At 51.7% G+C, this 20,400-nt stretch overlaps 1 protein-coding gene across 2 annotated transcripts in view; it reads left to right on the top strand.

The window, feature by feature from the left end:
• Nucleotides 1–19,894, top strand: part of GPC1 (glypican 1) — a 214,653-nt gene extending 194,759 nt beyond the window's left edge. For both annotated transcript variants that reach the window (XM_032119506.1, XM_032119504.1), the window contains exons 4-9: nucleotides 6,731–6,896; nucleotides 8,844–8,974; nucleotides 12,525–12,644; nucleotides 13,132–13,265; nucleotides 14,410–14,585; nucleotides 15,067–19,894. In XM_032119506.1, the coding sequence (XP_031975397.1) occupies nucleotides 6,731–6,896; nucleotides 8,844–8,974; nucleotides 12,525–12,644; nucleotides 13,132–13,265; nucleotides 14,410–14,585; nucleotides 15,067–15,287 (948 nt within the window). In that variant the 3' untranslated portion in view covers nucleotides 15,288–19,894. The remainder of the gene's footprint in view (nucleotides 1–6,730; nucleotides 6,897–8,843; nucleotides 8,975–12,524; nucleotides 12,645–13,131; nucleotides 13,266–14,409; nucleotides 14,586–15,066) is intronic.
• Nucleotides 19,895–20,400: the final 506 nt, after the last annotated feature.

Genomic DNA, 20,400 nt, shown 5'->3' with positions numbered 1-20,400 from the left:
CTGCTGTGTGTCCTACGGGCTCTAAAGCCCTGCCCATCCCCAGAACTGTCAGCACTCAGGTGTCTCTGGGCCTTCGAGTGCTTGTGCAGGGGTGTCTCATGCATTTGAGCTGAGTGCTTTCTCCATCTACAGGTAGTTTCTCCTCCCTGTGTTTGTCCTTCAGAAAGTTTATAATTGTCCTAAAGTTATGTTAGGTGCTGTGAAGGGTAACTTCACTCTCCTGAAGTGCAAAGGGAGAGAGTTGGTGACTTGTTGTTATGTTGTTATCCACAAGCCTCCTGTGTTTCTGTGATTCTCTGCTTGGAAAGCATGTTAATAAAGTACATGGCAGGAGCTTTTTTTTTTTTTTGTTAGAAGCCTTCACACAGAATGTTTTCTAAATTGGCTGGGGGGTGGCAAGGAACCTAGTTAGTCACTAATCCCCCAGCCCATCCTCTCAGCAAATGGCTTGTGAAAGCCATTAATTTTACTGTAATTAATTTAAACGTTGCTCAGGAGGAGGAAAAATTAAGGAAACCAATGCCACTCTGAATAGAGAATTATGTGTTCTCAATTTTCTGTCAAATTATCTCCACACGTGCCTGTTCTGCACTGGTTGCTGAGCAAACACCGTGCCAGGGAGTCACACAGCAAATCCCAGCTCAAAGAACCTGTGCAGGAGGCAAGAGAGTCTGCAGAGGTCTTTGGCTTTGGCAAAGCACTTGCCTCCAGCAATTCACATCTGGTTGCGTGGCTCCACCAACAAAGCATGGGCACGTGAGGCTTTGGAAAGTCGCCATGGAAAAGCCCAGAGCTGGGCTCCTGCTCCGAGCACAGTCACAGGGTAATACCTGCTGACAGCCTCCTTGAAATGTCAGTGCTTGTGGTGGAACGGGGCTTTTTATGAGGCAGCCACCTGTTCCCCTTGCATTACCTCATTGCTAGTACTGTATCCCCAGCTGTAAAGTAGTTTTAATTAAAATTATTTATTGCTCAATAAGATTTGTCCCCTATTTTGGGTGTATCTTAGAAGATAACATTTTTTCCTTATCACTTCATCACTGGGCTTACACTTCAAAGGACTGTACCCGTGGATGTCACTGTGATCAGAATAGAGTATGTGGATTTTAGCTGAGCAATGACGTACAATCAATGTATTTTTAAGCTGAGCTTAGCTTTATTTTGCATTTTTATTTATACTTCTGACAACTGAATGAGTGCCCTGGCTCCAAGCCATATCTCTCAATAATAATAATAATAATCTTTTCTTCAGATTCTTGGGAAATGGCATCTCCACTGTATCGTGCATGTTCTCTTGACATCTTAATGCAGTTTCTAGGTCACTGAGCTAAGAAAAGACCGTAGGTGCCACTAAAGTCTCCTTAAAGAAGAACCAGCCACAGGCTGGGCCAGGTTGATGGTACTTAGAGAAATCAATTATTGTCATGTACTGTCTTCATGCTGTGCCAGATCAGTTAAAGATGAAGCAGTTTTGTCAGGTTTCTCTCCATCTGCAAGACTTTTCATGCTCCTGCCCTCAGGCCACCTGTGCTGAATGGATGTTGCTCATGGACCCATCAGTTGTTGCAGGTCTGTGCTGGGAAGCTGGAGGGACTCCCTGCAGGTCTTAGCTGGCACCCACTGGCTGTTGGGCAGGGGGTAACTCAATGTTTCAGGTTCTTTTGAAGGCTGAGGGATGAAAGCAGAAGCACTAGGAGGTGAAGATGTCTAGGAGGTGAAGTGTGCAGGTGGAGGTCAGTCTTGCCTTTGCCAGACTGGAGAAACTGCCTCACTCCCACCGAGGGAGTTCATCTGGAAGGAGCTGCCAGGGAGGGAGGATGCGTGTCCCCACAGCTCCAACCCGAGAAGCTCCTCTCCCTAGTGCCACTGCTGGAGCTGGCTGTGCCCCAGAGGTGAGCAGGCAGGACAGCTGCAGCTTTCCCCTGCTTGTGTTGTGGGATCCATATCCTAGGAGGGAAGCTCAGCCCCTCCTAACTGGGGCTGGGATTCCCATGTGTGGATACAGCATTGATGAAAAAAACCTGGAAGCTAACTTCAGCAAACTAATTCGTGAGGACTCAGAGATGTTTGAAAGACTGTTCCTTAATATGTTGCAAGTCCCCCAGCTTGCAGATCAGGGCTGGGAGGGGTTCTGGTTGCCCCAGACCCTCACTCTCTTCCGCCCTGTGTGGAGCAGTAGTGCAAGGGCTGGGTGGAGCAGTGAGAAACTGAGCTCTGGCCAAGCAAAACACAGAGAAAATATTCGGTGTGATTCCTCTTCCTGCTCTCTTATCCTTCTTTTCTCAGTTCACCTCTGCAGCCTGCTTGTGCCAGAGGACTGCTGCTGCCAACAGAAGAGGTTGGAGTCATTCTCTGGGGAAAGGGAGTGGAGCCTGGTGTCATGCACCAGCAAAAATTAATATTTATCTTTTCTGCCAAGAGATTAGGTTGAATGCTTGACACCTGCCAGATTCAACAGAGCAATGGTGGTGATGGATGGTCAGCTGGTTGTCTTCAGAGTAGAGGCTGTGGGGCAGGGAGTAGGGGCCAGGCTCCCCACTCCTGGGGCAGTGGGACACTCTACTCTCCTCCAGGAGACAAAGCCACCTTGCGAGAGTGACAGACTGCCAGTGCACACACAACTCCCTCTGGCATCCAGAAGTGTTCCTTACTGAGGTGCAGAAGTACTTCTTTTTCCCCCATACTCTCAGGAGTTGAAACTGAGTCTCAGGTGCTGTTGTTGCCTGCATCCACTGCCCCACTGCAGATGGCAGCATCCCAAAGGAGTGCATGGGCATGGACACGGGTGGTGTGGCTGGTGATGGCCAGTGTGGCTGGTGACAAGCAGTGGGGCTGGTGACAGTTGGTGTGGCTGGTGATGGCCAGTGTGGCTGGTGATGGGCAGTGTGGCTGGTGATGGTGAGTGTGGCTGGTGACGGGCAGTGTGGCTGGTGACGGGCAGTGTGGCTGGTGATGGTGAGTGTGGCTGGTGATGGGCAGTGTGGCTGGTGACAAGCAGTGTGGCTGGTGACGGGCAGTGTGGCTGGTGATGGGCAGTGTGGCTGGTGATGGTGAGTGTGGCTGGTGATGGTGAGTGTGGCTGGTGACGGTCAGTGTGGCTGGTGACGGGCAGTGTGGCTGGTGACGGGCAGTGTGGCTGGTGATGGTGAGTGTGGCTGGTGATGGTGAGTGTGGCTGGTGACGGGCAGTGTGGCTGGTGATGGTGAGTGTGGCTGGTGATGGTGAGTGTGGCTGGTGACGGTCAGTGTGGCTAGTGATGGCCAGTGTGGCTGGTGATGGTGAGTGTGGCTGGTGACGGTCAGTGTGGCTGGTGACGGGCAGTGTGGCTGGTGATGGTGAGTGTGGCTGGTGATGGTGAGTGTGGCTGGTGACGGGCAGTGTGGCTGGTGATGGCCAGTGTGGCTGGTGACGGTCAGTGTGGCTGGTGACGGGCAGTGTGGCTGGTGACGGGCAGTGTGGCTGGTGATGGTGAGTGTGGCTGGTGACGGGCAGTGTGGCTGGTGACAAGCAGTGTGGCTGGTGATGGTCAGTGTGGCTGGTGATGGCCAGTGTGGCTGGTGATGGTCAGTGTGGCTGGTGACGGGCAGTGTGGCTGGTGACAAGCAGTGTGGCTGGTGATGGCCAGTGTGGCTGGTGATGGCCAGTGTGGCTGGTGACGGTCAGTGTGGCTGGTGATGGTGAGTGTGGCTGGTGACGGTCAGTGTGGCTGGTGACGGGCAGTGTGGCTGGTGATGGTGAGTGTGGCTGGTGATGGTCAGTGTGGCTGGTGACGGGCAGTGTGGCTGGTGACGGGCAGTGTGGCTGGTGACAAGCAGTGTGGCTGGTGATGGTCAGTGTGGCTGGTGATGGCCAGTGTGGCTGGTGACGGTCAGTGTGGCTGGTGATGGTGAGTGTGGCTGGTGACGGGCAGTGTGGCTGGTGGCAGTGGCCAGGGGAGGAGGATGGAAGGCAGCTCTCTGCAGCACGGGGCCCCTGGCCGCTGCCCACACTCGCCAGCTGTGCCGAAGGGCACACAGAGCAGGTGGGCACCGAGGAGCAGGCGCTGCCCTTCTGCAGCTCTGCGTGGTGGCCGGGCACGGGTGGCCCTGCACGGTCACTCTCCTGTGGGTGAGGGAGTGCTGAGCTCTGGGTGTGAGGGTCCTTTCTGACACACACAAAGTAAATCCCAAGGCCAGAATGAGTTTTGCAAGCAGCAGGACTTGTGAATGCCCTGTCACAAGCTTCACGGAAATACGGGATCGCTGTGGTCTCCGCGGAGCTGCGGTGCAGGGCTGGGTTTACACTGTACTTTAAGCATCTTGGAGATGGTTTTCTGAGCCAAAATCTGACTCTTGCTTCTTTCAGTGACTCCCGTGGACTCTGGCAGGCTATCAATAGCTTTGTGTCCTTGCTTCTGGTGGCCGTCCTCTCTGCCTGGGGGGGGCTGGCCCACACCACCTCGGGGTGCTTCCTGCAGGCAATGCTGCGTTCCTTTTTCCAGAGCATTTCAGCTCCCTCTGCTCCAGAAGTCTGTGCAGGGATGTGTGTGGGTAAAGGCAAATGATCCGCCTGCTCCCTGGTTCCCCTCAGTGCTGTGGAAAGTCCCACGTTTCAGGATTCACCTGTGCCGCAGGTCCCAGTCCGTGCAGTGGGAGCTGACAGTGCTCCATGGCCACAGCTGGATACGCTGGGATGAGCAGTGATGGGCTGTGTCAGTAAAGCACAGGGACCAAGTTGTGTTCAGGAGCTGATGGCCTGTGCAGGCTGCAGGACTGGGTCATGAGTGTCACCATATGTTTGTGATTGCTCTGCCTGGGGAAGGGGAGGTCACAGCTCCTTTCCCAACTGCATCCCTGCTTTCTGTGTGAGTTCTCTGGAGCTACAGCCTGTGTTAGCATGCACCGTGCTCTTACCTGGTGTCTTTTCAGTCACTATTCAGCCAAGCTTATTTAAGCCCTGAGATGAAAAACGAAGCACTCTTTTGTTTGCCTGTCCCTCTGCTTTGTTGCATTGCTGAGGCAGGAGACAGTGGTGGCTTCAGGGTTTCCCGTGCGATGAGGCGTGCGGCAGCCATGCGGTGCAGCAGGATGGAGCCTCCATCTCCTGGTGGCAGAGCCACATGGCAGCCGGGCTCTCCCTGCAGGAGTTGTCCCAGGGCAGGGACCCAAAGCTGCCCCAGGAAGCTGAGGGAAGCTCTGGTGTGTGTGTGGGGTTCCTGCTGGGCTCAGCCCCTCTGGCCCCGATGGGACACAGGTTTATCTGCAGTCGTCTCATGGCTTCTTTGGGCTGCTGGGCCAGGGAAGCAGGCTCTGTTTGGGTTCTTTCTCCAAAACTTAAAAAATTTCGTCCTCATCCTGAAGAAGGTTCTCACAAGGTTATTTTAGTGTATTCCTACCCAATGAAGCCTCAGCACCATCCAGCATCTGGTTTCTAAGATTTACTGGAAGTGGGGTGGTACCACACAGACAGTTTCCGGAGGGGGGAAGCTTAGGGATTTTCTCTCACAACCTCTGACACTGGGCTCAGCATGTTCACACTCTCCCAAGGGTACCTCAGAACTGAATCTTTCTGGAGGCCCAGGGATTTTTCCTTTCAAGATTTGTCCCTTCCATCACTTTTCTCCCCTCTGGGGTCCTTGAGAGTGTCAAGTGCCTGGAACCAAGGGACACTTCATAGAGACATTCATTTTTTCTTTTGTAAATGATTTTAAAAGATTTACAAGGGAGTTGCAAATGGATCTGAGCAAAGATGGAAAAAGACCACAAAAGAGAAGACATTTTAGCAACGAAACGGGAACATGGACCTTTGCCAGCATCCCTGCAGGGTCTGCCAGGCTGTTATTCACCCCTCAGTGCACTGTCAGCCCTTGCCCACAGCAGCTGGGGGGACACTGGCTCATGGCTGATGGGCTGGGGGGACACTGACGTGCTGCTGAGGCTGTGGCCCTGCTCTCTGGGCTCTGCACCTGTGCTGGCTCTGTGCTTGCAGGACCAGGGTGGTCTAATTAAAGGTGGCAAAGCCACCTCCAGAGTCAGCTCTGCAAAGCACCAGCTGCATGTGCAGGGCCTGTGAGCTGCTGGCACAGCGTGGCTTGGCCCAGGTCACTGGCTGCCTGCGGTTCCTGAAGTGCTCACAGAGAGCAATCAATTCCCAGTGTCAAGTGCTCTCAATTGCCCATAATTTTGGAATTGTGCAAGTCTTCCCCCAAGACTATTCTCCTTTCCAAAGATACCAGCTGGGAAGGTTCTGTGTCCAGGGCCCCACTGTGCGTCCTCCCAGGAAGCTGGAGGTGCAGTTTGTGTGGGACGCCTGTGTCTGCAGGACAGTGGCAGCAGAGCCTTGCAGAAGGGGCACAGTGGTGGCACTGATGGCAGAGGCTCCAGGGGCACACGTGCACCATGTCAGGGTCCAGGTTACAGCTGGGGACAGCCCAAGCTGTCCTTGTGGCCGCCAGACCTGGCTGGAAGGGGGATGGTGCTCACATACAGGTTTTTCACAGAAGCCTGGGTTCAAACACAGCCTGAGGAACTGGCAGCTGCCCCAGAGGTCCTGTCCCTCCAACAGGAGTGACACCTGAGGAAGAGTGGGGGGAAGGAGAGGCAGTGAGAGGGGAAGTGGCTTTTCCTGGTCCATGTATGCAGGGGGCTGTGCTGCCTCTCAGATCACAGCAAGCTCCTTCAGCCCAGGGAAGGGGGAAGCTCACCCACATGTCCCCCTGAGCAGTCTGTGCCTGACTGACCTGTCTCCCCAGGTGTCCCTCAGCCACGAGTGCACTCGTGCCATCATGAAGCTGATGTACTGCCCGCACTGCCGGGGCATGTCCAGCGTGAGGCCATGCAACAACTACTGCCTGAACGTCGTGAAGGGCTGCCTGGCCAACCAGGCAGACCTCAGCACCGAGTGGAAGTACCTGATGGGTAAGATGGCCTTTCTCTGCTGCAGCACAGCTGCCTCTCACCTTTGAACTGTCTGAGGCTGTGTTTGGCGAGTAAAGAGGATGGTGGGAGGCTCAGGGGAGGTTGTTTGCAATGTTAAAGCTCTCAGTCCTTGTGCCCACACAGCATCACTCAGCAAGCTCCTCTCTCTCTCTCACAAGCACATGCACAGCTGGAGTGATCTGAGACCTGAGGGAGCCTTGGTGTTTGTCTGGACTCACGGAGGGCAGGCACCAGAGGAGATGACCTTGGGCTTGGCCTTTTTTTCCCTTGCCTTGGCACCCGCTGCCTGGCCAGCCGAGCTGCCAGCTCACCTCCCAGCTGCAGCCCCACAGGCTGGCTCAGGGTTGGCATTAACAACAAAAACCCCGCTGGAGTGCGAGGAGTGTCACCTGCCTCTCGAGGGACACTGCAGAAGGGATGCGGAAGCGCTGCCTGGAGAGGTGCCCAGGCCAGCTGTGCCACAGCTAACTGGAAATGCTCCCTGTGGGAGCAACTGGGAGGCTGCTGCAAAGGAGGGGGAGGAACTGTCCCTCCCCTAGGGGTTCAGTGGCCCTTTGGCCTTTCTGACCAGAGCCAGCCAGGTGTTCCTGTCACTCTGTCCTGGTAGGATGACGGCCTGTCTCCTGAAACATCACTGTACAGCTTCCCTGGATTGACAGGGAAGCAATTCCATGTGCATTTTGCATTTATTCTGGCTTCCTCTTCCCAAGAGACACTGCCAAGGGGTGACAGCTAGGAGGAAATTGGAGCTTCTTTCAAATTGCAGTTGTACATTGCAGCGTCAGAGGTCACAAATTGATCAAGGATGGGAGCAAATGGAGTCAAAGGCTGGTTTACTGGTGGTGTCCTTCCTTCACCCTTCTCCAGGCCCTTCTCTGTAGCCAGAGACAATTTTGTTACATGAAATACAGAGTTATTCTTTCAGTTTCACAAATTAGGGCAGGTGAAATCAAGGAAGATTTTTATAGTAAGTGGTTCAAATATAATTTATCACTATTTGGGGGTGCAACCTTTGATTTAAACATCTGTATCTCAAGATTAGTGCCTCTGCAAGGCACTATTTGTCTGAAATATGCAGTCTCAAAGATGACACCACAACCTCTGAGTGGCAGCAAAATTAAACTGCAAGCTATACCCCCTTATATTGAGAGCATATAGGCTGTCCTTCCTTCAGACCCAACTGGAGTGTTGAGAATTGTCTCTGGAGGTAGGCAGAGATTGGCAATTCTTAGTAAGCCAAGCACAGTCCCAAAGCAGCAATCCAAGCTGGAACTTCCAGGCCAGGCGGAATGCTTGGACATCAGAGCTTTCCAGGAGGAGCTGAGAGCAAGAGGCAGCCCTCAGTCACTCCCTGTTTACCAGTTAGTTGTGGGCATACTGGTCTGCTTCTGTACCTGTATAGCCTGATATTTCCCTGGCTGTTGTCCTTCCGGAGGTGAAGGTGAGAAGAATTACTCCTTTTCTCACTGCTTCACTGCCACAGAAGCTATTTCCCACATCCACTACCTCTGGCACCTTATTGACCCCAATTCTCCCACTTTCTGCTGGCTGCAGTGCTTTGCTGAAGATATGCACTGAGTTAGGAGGGTGAGAGCCAAGTATTGCTCTGTGTTTCTTAATAATTCTGCACCAGTTTTCTGGCTTTCCCTTCTGTATCACCCAGGGAAATGCTGGTTACTTTGGGTGAACACTCTAGCCAAAGTGCATTTACCATTTGCAGGAGGTTCCTCTGCCACAGAGAGTGGCTTTACTTACATAAAGTGAGGAAAACAAGCGTGCACCTGGGCAGTAATGAAAATGGAGAGGTGTCTCCCAACAAGGAGACCTGCCAAGGGCTCAGCAGCTTCTCCCAGCCAGCATGAGCATGATCCTTACCTTGGTTTGCCCAGAGTGATGATGAGAGCTGTCCCTGCCTTGTTCCACCAGATTCCCTGATCGGGGTGGCTGATCGGATCGACGGACCCTACAACGTGGACACTGTCATAGGGACCATTCACATGAGGATCGCTGAAGCCATTTCTAACTTGCAAGAAAACAAAGATTCAATCACGAGCAAGGTAGGAGCGTGTGCCTGGGCCTGGCTGAGGACACATCATGTGCAACTGCCAGGACCAAATGCTTTTTTGTGCTCACTATTCAGCTGAACGGCAGGAGATGACGAATGAAAGAGAGCAAATGCCCACTGTTTTAATGATAAATTACCTTGGTTTCCTACCACCCATCTGACACAGGCACAAACCTTTGCAGGTGTTTCCAAATACTGCTCCCTGCCACATCCAGCCAGCCTCCTTTGGGTACAGGCACAGGAGCTGGGACTGCATACACAGTGACAGGGGGAGGCCATGTGCCATTTGCTGTCAAGGGCCTCTGTGCTGAAGAGTTTTGAGATGTTGTGGCTGAGCTGAGGCATTTACACAAAGTGCACAGTCCCCAGTGACAGGAGGCAGCTGCTTTAACCTGCCTCGAGGGGATGTTGAGCAGTGGAAACACTGGGCTATCAGGTTGTACCGTGGGACGGAGCTGCAATCTGGCAGTCCATCTGGGGAGTACAGACCAGGCTCTCCTGAGGCTCACCTGTCTTCCAAGAAGTATGTATCATGAAGGTCTCTTCTGTTGGTCTTCTATTTTTAGTATATTTATCCACTTAACCACAATCACCTCTGTAGCTGCAGGTAAGAGAAGCTTTGGGAACAAAAGCAGCCCTCCAGGGCTCCTGCCTTTTGCCCAGACACTCCCCAGGTCCTGCAGCTATCCCAGTCAGAGCAGAGATGCAGATGAAAGAAGCGGGACAGGTCCTAACTGGGTTTTGGATAAGGGAAGGGCCAGAGGTATTGCTTGGCAAACAGGAATTCACTGGCACACATCAAAGCACTAACAGCAGCATGCATCCCAGTACTGGGTTAGGTTTCTTTTCTGACATGAAAGGCCATGTTCTTTCTTTCCTTGTTAGGTGAGACTGAGGCTTTCCACATAAAAGCAAATCCACGGTGTGGGAAAACACAGCATCATCTGCAAAGAGAGGTGTTTCCAAGGGGAATACAGTAAATCTGGTGAAATGAAAAGGGCTAAATAGTCTTAACTGGTGTTTGATTGGAGCAACTAAACATGTTTGATAAGCTCCTCAGTATGACCTGGTGACCAGGTGAATGGAGCACTCTTTGCTGGTGGCACAGATAGCAGAGGGCAGGAGATGCGAAAGCTCTGAGCTCTGTTTTTGAGCATGGCAAAGCCATCAGATGAAGGATGTTGTTCTCAGCTGAATTCAGGACTGTCCCAGGCCAGTCCTGGCCATCTCCGCTCTCAGAGCCGAGGACAGCAGGTTGGGCTGCAGCTGAAGTCTTTAAACATGAGGGTAACCTCCCAGTCTGGCCAGCCACACTCCCACCACCAGAGACCATTGCTGCTGCGACTGCAGTCCCTAAGTGTGGCACGTCACAACCTGAGAGGTCCCCACTTGACTCCTGCACATCCCACTCACACAGCCAGGCCAGGTCTCCTCGCTAGTTCCATCCCAGGTTTCCCATGGCAGTCTCAGATCTCTCATTCCATAAAGCAATTTATTCACAGCACAGTTACACAGAAGAAACTCGAACTGGTGCCTCTGAGGACAACAAAGGAACCCCTAGGCTTTTATCCCCTCACAGTCCAAGCATGCAAAAGTCTCATCCGGGTATGCCCCATCTCTCAGTGTCTGGTCACCTGGCTGGTGCCCCAGGTCCCTGTGCCCTTTGTTATGCAAAGGGTGGGCAGTGCACAACTCCTGCCTCGGGCGAGCCAGAGCTGAATCTGCAGCTCTGAATCTGCAGCTGCACCCCGAGCCACCTGCACAGAATGTATTCCTCAACACTGAACCCCTTTTTTGAGAGGAGCCAGGAGTGGCCCTTGGCCCCAGTGCCACCCTCAGTCACAGTTTGTCCTGGGTTCTGGGGTAAAACTGGAAAAAAGCACTTGTGGTACTGAGCCTTGTGTTCAGGGCAGCACAGAGCACTCTCCCTGCTTCCTCCCACTCCCCTTTCTCCCTGTGGCTCTCATGGATTTCAGGTAGCAGGAGCTATCAGAGGCTGCAAACACCTACTTGCTCTCATTATTCAGGAGGCTGTCAACCCCCTCAGTCTGCTGAAGTTGTGTTTCCTCCAGCAGTAATTTGCGTTTCTCACTGCAAGCGTTTGGGCTGGCAAGAGGTTTGCCTTGGTACCACACTGTGCTGGAGCTGCTATGGGAGCCACTGTCCTGGACACCTCCCCAGACTTTTATCTCCTGGAAGAGGCCATCTGCCAACAGCAGCAATAGGCCAGTAAAATACAGCAGTGAAACCAAGGTTTTGTTTTGTAGAACCAAGTTGAAAATGCTCTACAAGCAGTTTTCAGGGTGGGTTTTTTGCACAGAGTGAACGAGACTGATGAACAAATTGGCTTGGTGCTGAACTGCTGGAGTCATCAGATCCATCTGGTCAGCAGGATAGGGCACCCCAGGAGGGGCCTTTGGGGGCTGAATGTCCCTCAGACACACCAACAAGAGACTCTTGGCTAGGTTAGGAGTTCACTGTCAGAATCCACGAGCCAGCGCATTCAGCGAGCAGCACGGGCTGTGTCAGCAGAGCTCCTGTCTGTGGTCCTGACTCCTCTGCTTTAAGGGGACACCAGGCAAAGTCACGTTTATCAATAGCTTCTGACAGCACCTGGCAGCCACAACAAGCTCGGAGCCCTCTTTTCAAATCAGATGGCTTCCTTTGGAAAGGCTGGCATTTTCTGACTCAAACTGACAGTGCAAAGTCCCTCCTGACCTCTGATGCTTTGTGCAGCCTGGCCCTCTGAGCATTCCTGCCACCAGTGAGGCTCAGCTGCCCAGCCCTGGTGATCTGCAGCAGAGGTATTGCTGCCTGGACTGGTGATGCATAGACTGGGAAAAGCAGGTGTTTCCAGGACACCCCTCACCTCATCCTAGACGCCAGGTCTGAGGATTTGTATCTTCCAAGTGCTTCTGCTGCCCTCTGGCTGCAAAGCCCACCTGGGCAGGTAGTTAGGATCATAGGAAGTACCTGAAGGTAACAGACAAATCAATTCTGCTGCCTCATATGCCCCTGAAACGTCCAACCTGACAGATTGTGGCACATCTGCTGTCCTTGCACTGCCCTGGTTGGAGGCACATTGATTTCCCAAGTGTGGATGCTGAGTGCAGGAGTCACAAGGATAGTCCCACATCAGTCTGTTGTCCATTAGTGAGGATCCCATGCTCTGTAGTCTTGAAGCACACACCACTGATGTAATTAATGAGTGTGAGCAACTCCCATCTTGTTCTTCCCAGGATTTTATTTTCCAATCATAAGAAGAACAGATAAAATTACTATAAATAATTTAATATCAATATTGGTGACTCATCCAAAAATGTGTTAACTGCTGAATATTTTGCTTGATAGTGGTAACCAAAACCAGTTACAATGTGGTGAAAACACATCTGGCACTAGAAACTAAGCCAGAATCTCTGAGATCTTGGCAATAGGAAGGATAAATATACTTAAGAAGGAAATAAAACCCATAACTGTGGAGTGTTAAATAATTAAAGGAATAGCATCAAAACGTGGGATAGAAAGTTTGGTTTGTTTTTCAGGTATTCCAAGGCTGTGGAAATCCCAAAATCAGCACAAAAGGCTCCAGTAGCGAGGACAAGAAGAGACGGGGGAAGGTGACATTGGAAGCCAAATCCTCTGCGCAAGCACTGGAGATGCTGGTGGGTTTGTGTCTGGAGCTGGTGTCCAGGGCAGGGGTGCCCTGGGAGCCTGGCCAGCACGGCCCTGGGTCCTGCAGGTCGGGTCACACCCTCTGGGGGCTGCTGAGCTGCACGTCTGAAGAAGATCAGATCATCAAGTGCTGGTGTGACCCAAGCAGACCTGGTCTTCTTGCCTCTGCACAGGGTTGGGTATACATTGCTGATAACCAGTTTCCCAGGGATTTGGTGCCAGACTTATCTGAAGAGGCTCCTAGTCTGATGGTCGTCTCCTGATTATCTTGTGGTACTGGAACAGTCCTTGGCATGTAACCTTTAGCCTTGGGCACTTGGGTTGATGGTCTTTAGGGGAAGGTTGATGATACATCCTTGTTTGCATAAGAATAGATTTTATGATGGTAAAACAAAAAACAGGCAGAATCTTTGTACTTCCCTCAGCCCTAGGGCACCCCAGAGCTCTCATGGCCCTGAGCATCCCATTTGCTTACAGGTTTTAGATGCGAAAGGGAATCTGACAGCTCTCAAGACATACTGGATCACCCTGCCCAGCAGCCTGTGCAGCAAAAAAGTAATGGCCAGCTCAGCGTCGGATGACAAGTGTTGGAATGGGATGACCAAGGGCAGGTATGGAGTGGGTCACAGTGCCAGGGCAGCACCAGCCTGGGGTGAGAGGAAGGGTTTGAAAAGGCACTTACACATCATTGCAGCCAGCCCCACTTGTTCAGAGTGAGCAGTCTGTCCCTGTCCATAGCAATGCTGCATTTCTGGAAAAGCTGGTACCTGGGAATGTCAAGCCTGGTGTCATTTTGCTGTGTGTTGAGGGTTAAGCACTGAAATGCACTCACCATGAAATAACTGTGTAGTTTTCTACTAAGGAAACAGTTTTGCAATTCCACATGCACTCAGAAGGCAGCAGGGCTGGATTTACCTCACAAGCTCCAGAGCTGCTGCAGAGAATTGCATACACGTCCCTTTATCCATACCTGCTCTGGAATGCTGTTCCCTCTGAAAGGGGGCACCCGGGTGACGTCAAACAGCTGCACAAACAGTTCCTACTCCAGCCAAAGTTAAAGGATGGCTGAGGGGAGACTGGCAGCTGCTGGACATGCACCTTTCTTCTCTTCTCTCCCCAGACCTCTTGGGCTTGGCTTTGCCAGCCTGAAGTCAAAACCTTCAGCTCTTCCATATTTCACATTGTTGCCAGCAGTGTCACAGATCTGCAGGAGCAGGAGGACCAGGGCACTGCAGAAGGCAGCAGTGCAGCTCTGGTTGACAGCTCCCAGCTAACTAAAGCTTCCCTGGGAGCCTGTCTGGTCAAACTGGGCTGGGGCCATTCAGTGGTCCCAGGGTGTCAGTCTCCACGGGATCTAACCAAGCAGGGATTAAAATGCTCCTCAGCCTCCCATATGGACAGAGACTTTTCCATGGGGGAGTGTCACTGTGGGCCCATTGGTACCAGCCTGAGAGCAACCCCTCCACCTTTCCTGCAGGAAATCCCTCCCCATGCTGGGACAGGGATGCTGCGAGGCCACCAGGCACCTCCTGCAAGCTAAGACCCCTCTGCTGGGGTATGGCCATGGCAGCATGGCTCGGCCATGCAGAGAGCTGGCTGCCTCTCAGCAAACACCAGCTAGAGAGGCTGTTCCACAAGTCAGTGGCACTGACTGCAGCCTCTCTGGGGTTCACAGAGGCTGGATTCTCACTGGTGTCTGTAGAGAGAGGAGCTGAGCTGAGGGGCAACATCTAAACCTTTTGCCTTCCTTCCCAGCTACCTGCCCCAAGTCATGGGGGATGGTTTGGCTAACCAGATTAACAACCCAGAGGTGGAGGTGGACATCACCAAACCAGATATGACCATTCGCCAGCAAATCATGCAGCTAAAGATCATGACAAACCGGCTGGGCAACGCTAACATCGGGAATGATGTGGATTTTCAAGACACAAGTGAGTGTAGCAGAACCAGAGAGGTTCGAGGGGGGTGAGAGAGGCCAAGCAGTCCTGCAGCCTGCACAGATGCCCCTGCAGATGCTGCTGGGCCCTGGGGGCACGGAGGGGCTGTGGCAGCCTGGCTTTTGGCAAGGGGCTGCTGAGGGGCTGCTTGAGTGCAGCCAACTTGTTGTGGGGTGGCTGGAGGCTGTGGTGTTCCTAGTGCATTACTGAATCATGGGGAGCTGTCTCCAATCCCAGCCCTGCTGGCAGGGCCATTGCTCCTGTCTGCTCCAGAATTTCCAGCTGCTGCAGCAGCAGATGATTAAAGCCTCCAGGAGGTCAGGTATGAGCTTGTATCCCACGTTGAGGGATGCAGAGAGGAGGAGGAGGTGGCCAGGGTAGGGCTGGTGACCAGAGCTCCCCGAGGTTGCAGCAAGGGGAAGGCCTTGCCCACCATAAGGAAAGTCTGTGCTCACTCATGTTTGTCTCTGCACAGGTGACGACATGAGCGGCTCTGGGAGCGGGGACAGCTGTCCTGATGACGTCTGTGGCAAAAGACTTTCTAAGAGCCCCAGCACCAGGCAGCCAGAAACAAACGCTATTCCTAAGCAGTCTGGACACGGCGTCAATGGGGCCAGCAGCAGATCTTTGCCTTCTGCCTCCCTCCTCCTCCTCCTCTCGGTGGCTGTCATCGCCGCACAGCATTTGTGGCGGTAACTCACTGGCACAGCCAGGAAACAGACTGCGGCTGAGGGCTTCACTTTGCCAAAACCAACCAACCAACCAACCAAAGGACATATTTAATTCACCTTGGCAAAAAAAAAAAAAGGAAAAAAAAACAAAAAAAGGGAGGAGAAAAAGGTTTCAAAAGGTTTCAGTTGTTTGCTATTTCTGGCAGTGCTCGAGCTGTTTTCTTCTTTCTTGGTCTTTCCCCAATGCTGGGCCCTTCTTTCCGTACCTCATTGTTTTACTTTTGTTATTGCCACAAACTGGCTCTTGGGGCAGAAACAAGCCTTTGCAGAGGGCTCCAGGGGAACTTGGCCAACCCCTCCGAGGGCAGCTGTCCTGCTGCCTCCAGTGGAATATGCAATTGCCCTGCCCTTGTTCCCCAGCCGCGGGCCAGAGTGCCGCTGCTGACAGCTCCACAGTGCCACAGGCAGCGCTGGCTCCTAACGCGGAGAGACTGGGATCTTTGGCACGGCTCACGTGCTGCATTCAGGGGCTCTTTCAGGTTCTTCCTCTGTGCTTCCTAGGTGGGCAGAGATGGCCCTTCACTTCCAGTGGTGTACATAGGAGCGTGAGCAGGTTTGGTGGGTTGAACTGAAAGAGTTTGGCAGTGGCTGTTGGACCCAAAAATGCAGAACTCCCTTTTTCTTTGGAAAGGTCACAAGTGGGTTTCTTGACTAGAGCTCGTAGCTGACGACAATTTGAAGTGTAGGTTTCCTACATCTAAGTGACTGGGAATGAGTGTTAGGGGTTGGGGTTTGGGGTACTTTTTCTTTGCATGCTAGTTGGAAAGCCATTTTTTACCCAAGTAACAATGGTCCAATTTCTACCTGCAGTGCAGTACCATCGTAGGTAACAGAGAGATGCAAATATGTACAGAGGGATTCTCTGTGTGGCAGACAGTTGTGCTGCCTCCTCCTTCTCTGGCCCCAGCCATGGACAGGAATCTGGTTTTTTTCTTCGTAATATGAGAGACCAGGGACACTTTACTAACTGGAGCTTTGGGACTGGTTGTGCCCCAACCTTAGGGCAGAGAGGGACTGGTGGGAATCACCATCGGCTCTGGGTCCCTATCCAGAGCACTGGCTCAAGGCAGCACCTACCAGGGGGAATGTGAGGATGGGACACATTTTGTTTGGGATTTCTTTTTACCTTTAGTGTTTGTTCCAGTTGCATTGTAGGTTTTTAATGGATTCCCACTTTACCTGTTCCTTCCCCATCATCCAATACACCTTCCTTAACCAGTGCAGGCACAGGCTGAGCCAGCAGGTCAGACACCCACTGGCAGCTCCGTTTTGGCTCAGGGGAGGGCCAGGCTCACCCTTTGCTGCCCCGTCCCACCACTCACCAGCCTTTGGGTGATGTGGGTGGCTGCCCTAACTCCGAATTGCTTGGTAGGGTGGGCTCTGTGCCAGGTTTTGAGACTGGGGGTGGTGAGTGAAATTATAAATGTCCTCACGTAGCTGTAGGAGTATCTGTGCTTGTTAGGGCTGTGTGTTTGGGGCATCCAGAGGCTTCTGTGCCTGATGAGCAGCAGGCGTGGGCTGGAGGCGCAGGTGTAGCAGATGTTAGATACAACACAGTCACTGTGACTGCTTGGGCCAAGAGCACAGGCAGGGGTTGGGTTTGAGCTTCAGATGGGTTTGTATTGGGGTGAGAGGGAGGGCAGAGCTGGGCCTGTTTCTTGCTTTACTGGTCTGCACAGCATTTGAGCATTTCTCCTCTGTCTTGCCAGAGGAGAAGTGCCTTTGGGCTGAGCAAACATTGTAGGGTTGGGGTTTGGCTGTTTTCTAAGAAGGAAAAAAAAAAAAAACATTTTTAACATTAGCAGTTTCTAAAGTGTGCAACTTAGAGAAAGATGAGGACATGAGCAAGGTAATGCAGAAAGCCAGTTCAAGGTGCTCTCATTTCCTGCCCTCCCCGGGGCAGGGATTCCACCTGGGGCCCAGTGGCGGCACTGGGGGGGGGCCCTCAAACTAGGCAGAGATTTTAGGCCAGCTTTGACTGGCCTTTCCAAGTCACAATGATTCATGTCAATGACTGCCCGTCCTTTCTGCCTTGGCCTCACCTTCTTGTAAGGCAAAATCATACCTAATCTGGTAGGGTGTCAGAAACGAACACCGGGATGCTGGACAATGGCTGAAGGACAGACTGTGCCACTAGACCCATCAGAACCCTGGAGAGGATAAATGTAAGTTGTGGTTTTGTCTAAGTTTATTTACTCCTAGACATATGGCAAATTCGTATGATTTTTACTGCTCTGAAGAGTTCCTATATTTTCTTTTTAATTTTTTAAAATCAGACTTGCAAATACAAATTTAACCTTCAGTTACAACAATCCCCACAACCAATCTTGCAGAAGCTTTACATCCAAAGCAAAAAAAAAAGGGGGGGGGGGGGGGAGGAAGAATTAAAACATTGTACCCTGTTCAAAACACAGTGGGGTTGGAGTTTTAACACATGGATGCTGAGGCCAATGTTTTGCTTTGCAGAATGGGAGCTTGAATGTCACTTCCATTTCTGTGCAATTAGTTTTTGCTGTCTGCCTGTTATCCTCAAAAGCTTCTTATGGTCCCCTTCACATCTTAAATGTGAAGCCAGGAATTTGCTGATTATCCAGTTACAACTCAATAGCCCAAGCTAGTGGTTCTTTTACAAGAAAAAAAACCGGATAGTGCAAATTAATAAGGCAAAACCTCAGAGAAACAGTAAAATCTGTTATGCAGGGGAGACCCTTCCTGATGCCTTCACCGCCAGGCTGGGGTTGAGCTCCCATTTCCACATCCCTCCTGACCCTGGGAGTGGCAGCTTCCGCCCTCCAGAAGCCAAGCCAGGGTGAGACCAGGGCAGCAGCCTGAGGTCTGGGCCAGCAGGCAAGGGCAGTGCAGGGGGCTCGGTCCCCTCTGTGCCAAGAGATGGACGATGGTGGTGGTGACGCTTCCTCCTCGGCCCTGCATCTGCTGGGGTTGATTTTTATATCTGTCCATGGTCAGCCTACATTGCTGCTTTTTGTTGGCCCCTGGTTACTCAGTTTTTCTGTTCTCTCTTGCCCTGAAGTGGTTTCCCCAGCTGCTGCCATTAAGTGGCCTGGGGAGGAGCCACTGACCTTCCCCAGGAGCTGAAATGGCTGAGACCCCCAGGATTTCAACTGGGTATCCCTCTAAACTGAAGCAAACCATAGTTACTGCTGACTAAACAACCACTGGTGTGGCTGAACAAGCTGAAATCAACCCAGGTCCAGACAAGCCCCGAGCCTGTGGTTGGGTTGGTGCAGAACCTGGGGCCTTTCAGTGCTTATAAATGACATTTCCTGGGCTACTGCCTGCTGGAAAACACTGTGACACACCTCCCCAGCTCTGTGGCTGGTGGCTGCCCTGGGTTGGCCGCATGAGGGGATCTCTGAGGAACTGGGCTGGCTGGGGTGAAACATCTGCTTCAGTGTTATCAAGATGGTGATCCATGGTGTTCTGGTGTGAACAGGCCTCGACAGGGGTGTGAAGGGGGTGGTGGTGTAGGGAAAAAAATTTACAAAGGCCCCATCCCTGGGAAGGGGAGAACCACAAGTGGTGGATTTCCTGGTGTCTCTGTCTTTCAGCCTGCTCTTTGTGCCATAACGTGTATGTATGTTTTAAACAATGGTGAGGGTCTCAAAAGGCTTTGAGAGCACAGCTACTTCTCATTTAGAAATGACAAGCTGCCTATTGTTTTCCGGTGGGCTTGGTAGGGGCTATGGTATAGCAGAATATCTGAAGTCCACCTTTGCTTTAAACAGATGCATTTCTATCTGCAGGAGTAAGAATTATTTCACTTATCAGCATAGCCGGACAGTTATCTATTTCTTTCTGTTACCAAGGTACTTGTAACTCTCTTGCACTGTTTATCTAAAGTTGAAATATGTTCTTTGAATCCTTGTATAAATAAAAAGGCTGGAGACAAATCTGTATTTACAGGGCAATTATTTCTTCTCTATTTAAGCTGAGTCTGGCATTTTCTTTCTTTTTCCCTTGTTAAGGCCAGGATAGGAGTCCTGAGGAATGAAACCATGTTTCAGCCACGAGTCTACAATGGGCTGATGCCAGTGTTGGTGATAGGGATTTGCCTGCATTGCTGTACTGTTCAGAGGAGCAGCTGCTGGGTTGTATGGATGTGTGTTTGTGGAAACAAGGTGAGCCTGGCTTGAGTCATCAAAGCAAGGATCCTAAGTGGTCTCTTTCTCATCTAGAAGCACAGACAGTCATGGCATAACAGTATAAAGAATCAGAAATGCCCTTGGTATTCATCCTTACAAAGTGTTGTGGTAATTACAGACCATGGCTTTGCACCAGTGCAGCTACTGGAGGGGCTCACAGCAAATAGAGCAGTGAGGGGGATGTTTGATCACCAGTATGTGCTTGAGACTGAACTGGTGCAGCAGAAAGGTTTGTGCTTCAGCTCTGTCCACTTCCAGAAGTGGGTGACTGTAGCTATCAGGGTGACGCGTTGGAAGCTGCTCGTGAAATGTCTAAGAGAGACTTGGTAACTGGAAACTACTGAAAGTGTATCCTTCTACCCTGGAAGCAAATATCTGCTAAATTTAATAAACTGACTGATACCCTTGAGTGAGTAGGTATTTATTTAGATTCCTCTCCTGCAGCTATAGCTATTTTCACCATATGCACACATTTATATAAATACAAGTGAAAAAATAGAGGTTTTCTCCTTGGAGAAGTTTTGTGCACAACAGTCGCCTGCTTTGCCTCCTCGGTGTCTAATTATGATCTGAAGTGATGGCTTCTTACGGCTCTGTGTTTACTAAAGGTGTCTGAAAATATTTCTGCAGTTCACAATGTCACCGAACACTGCATGTTTGCAAATTCACTGCTAAGAGCTTGCAGGAGGTGTAGGGTGTGATACAAGCTCAGCTCCCACTTCCTTGCAGCCATACGTCACTGCTCTCCTAAGCAGGGAAGGCTTCAGGGGCTCCAACAGCAGCTCCTACTGCGAGCTCACAAAGACAGTGGGTCCAGGCACTTTGCAGGTGCATGGCAAGAGGACAAGACACAGCCATTATGACTGGGGCTGTTGGCACTGTACCCCAGCTGGCAGTGCCACCAAGACCAGAAAC

Source organism: Corvus moneduloides, chromosome 10, assembly GCF_009650955.1.
Source record: "Corvus moneduloides isolate bCorMon1 chromosome 10, bCorMon1.pri, whole genome shotgun sequence".
Taxonomy (NCBI): Eukaryota; Metazoa; Chordata; class Aves; order Passeriformes; family Corvidae; genus Corvus; species Corvus moneduloides.
Note: the sequence above shows the minus strand (reverse complement) of the source record. Positions and strands in the feature narration are given on the sequence as shown.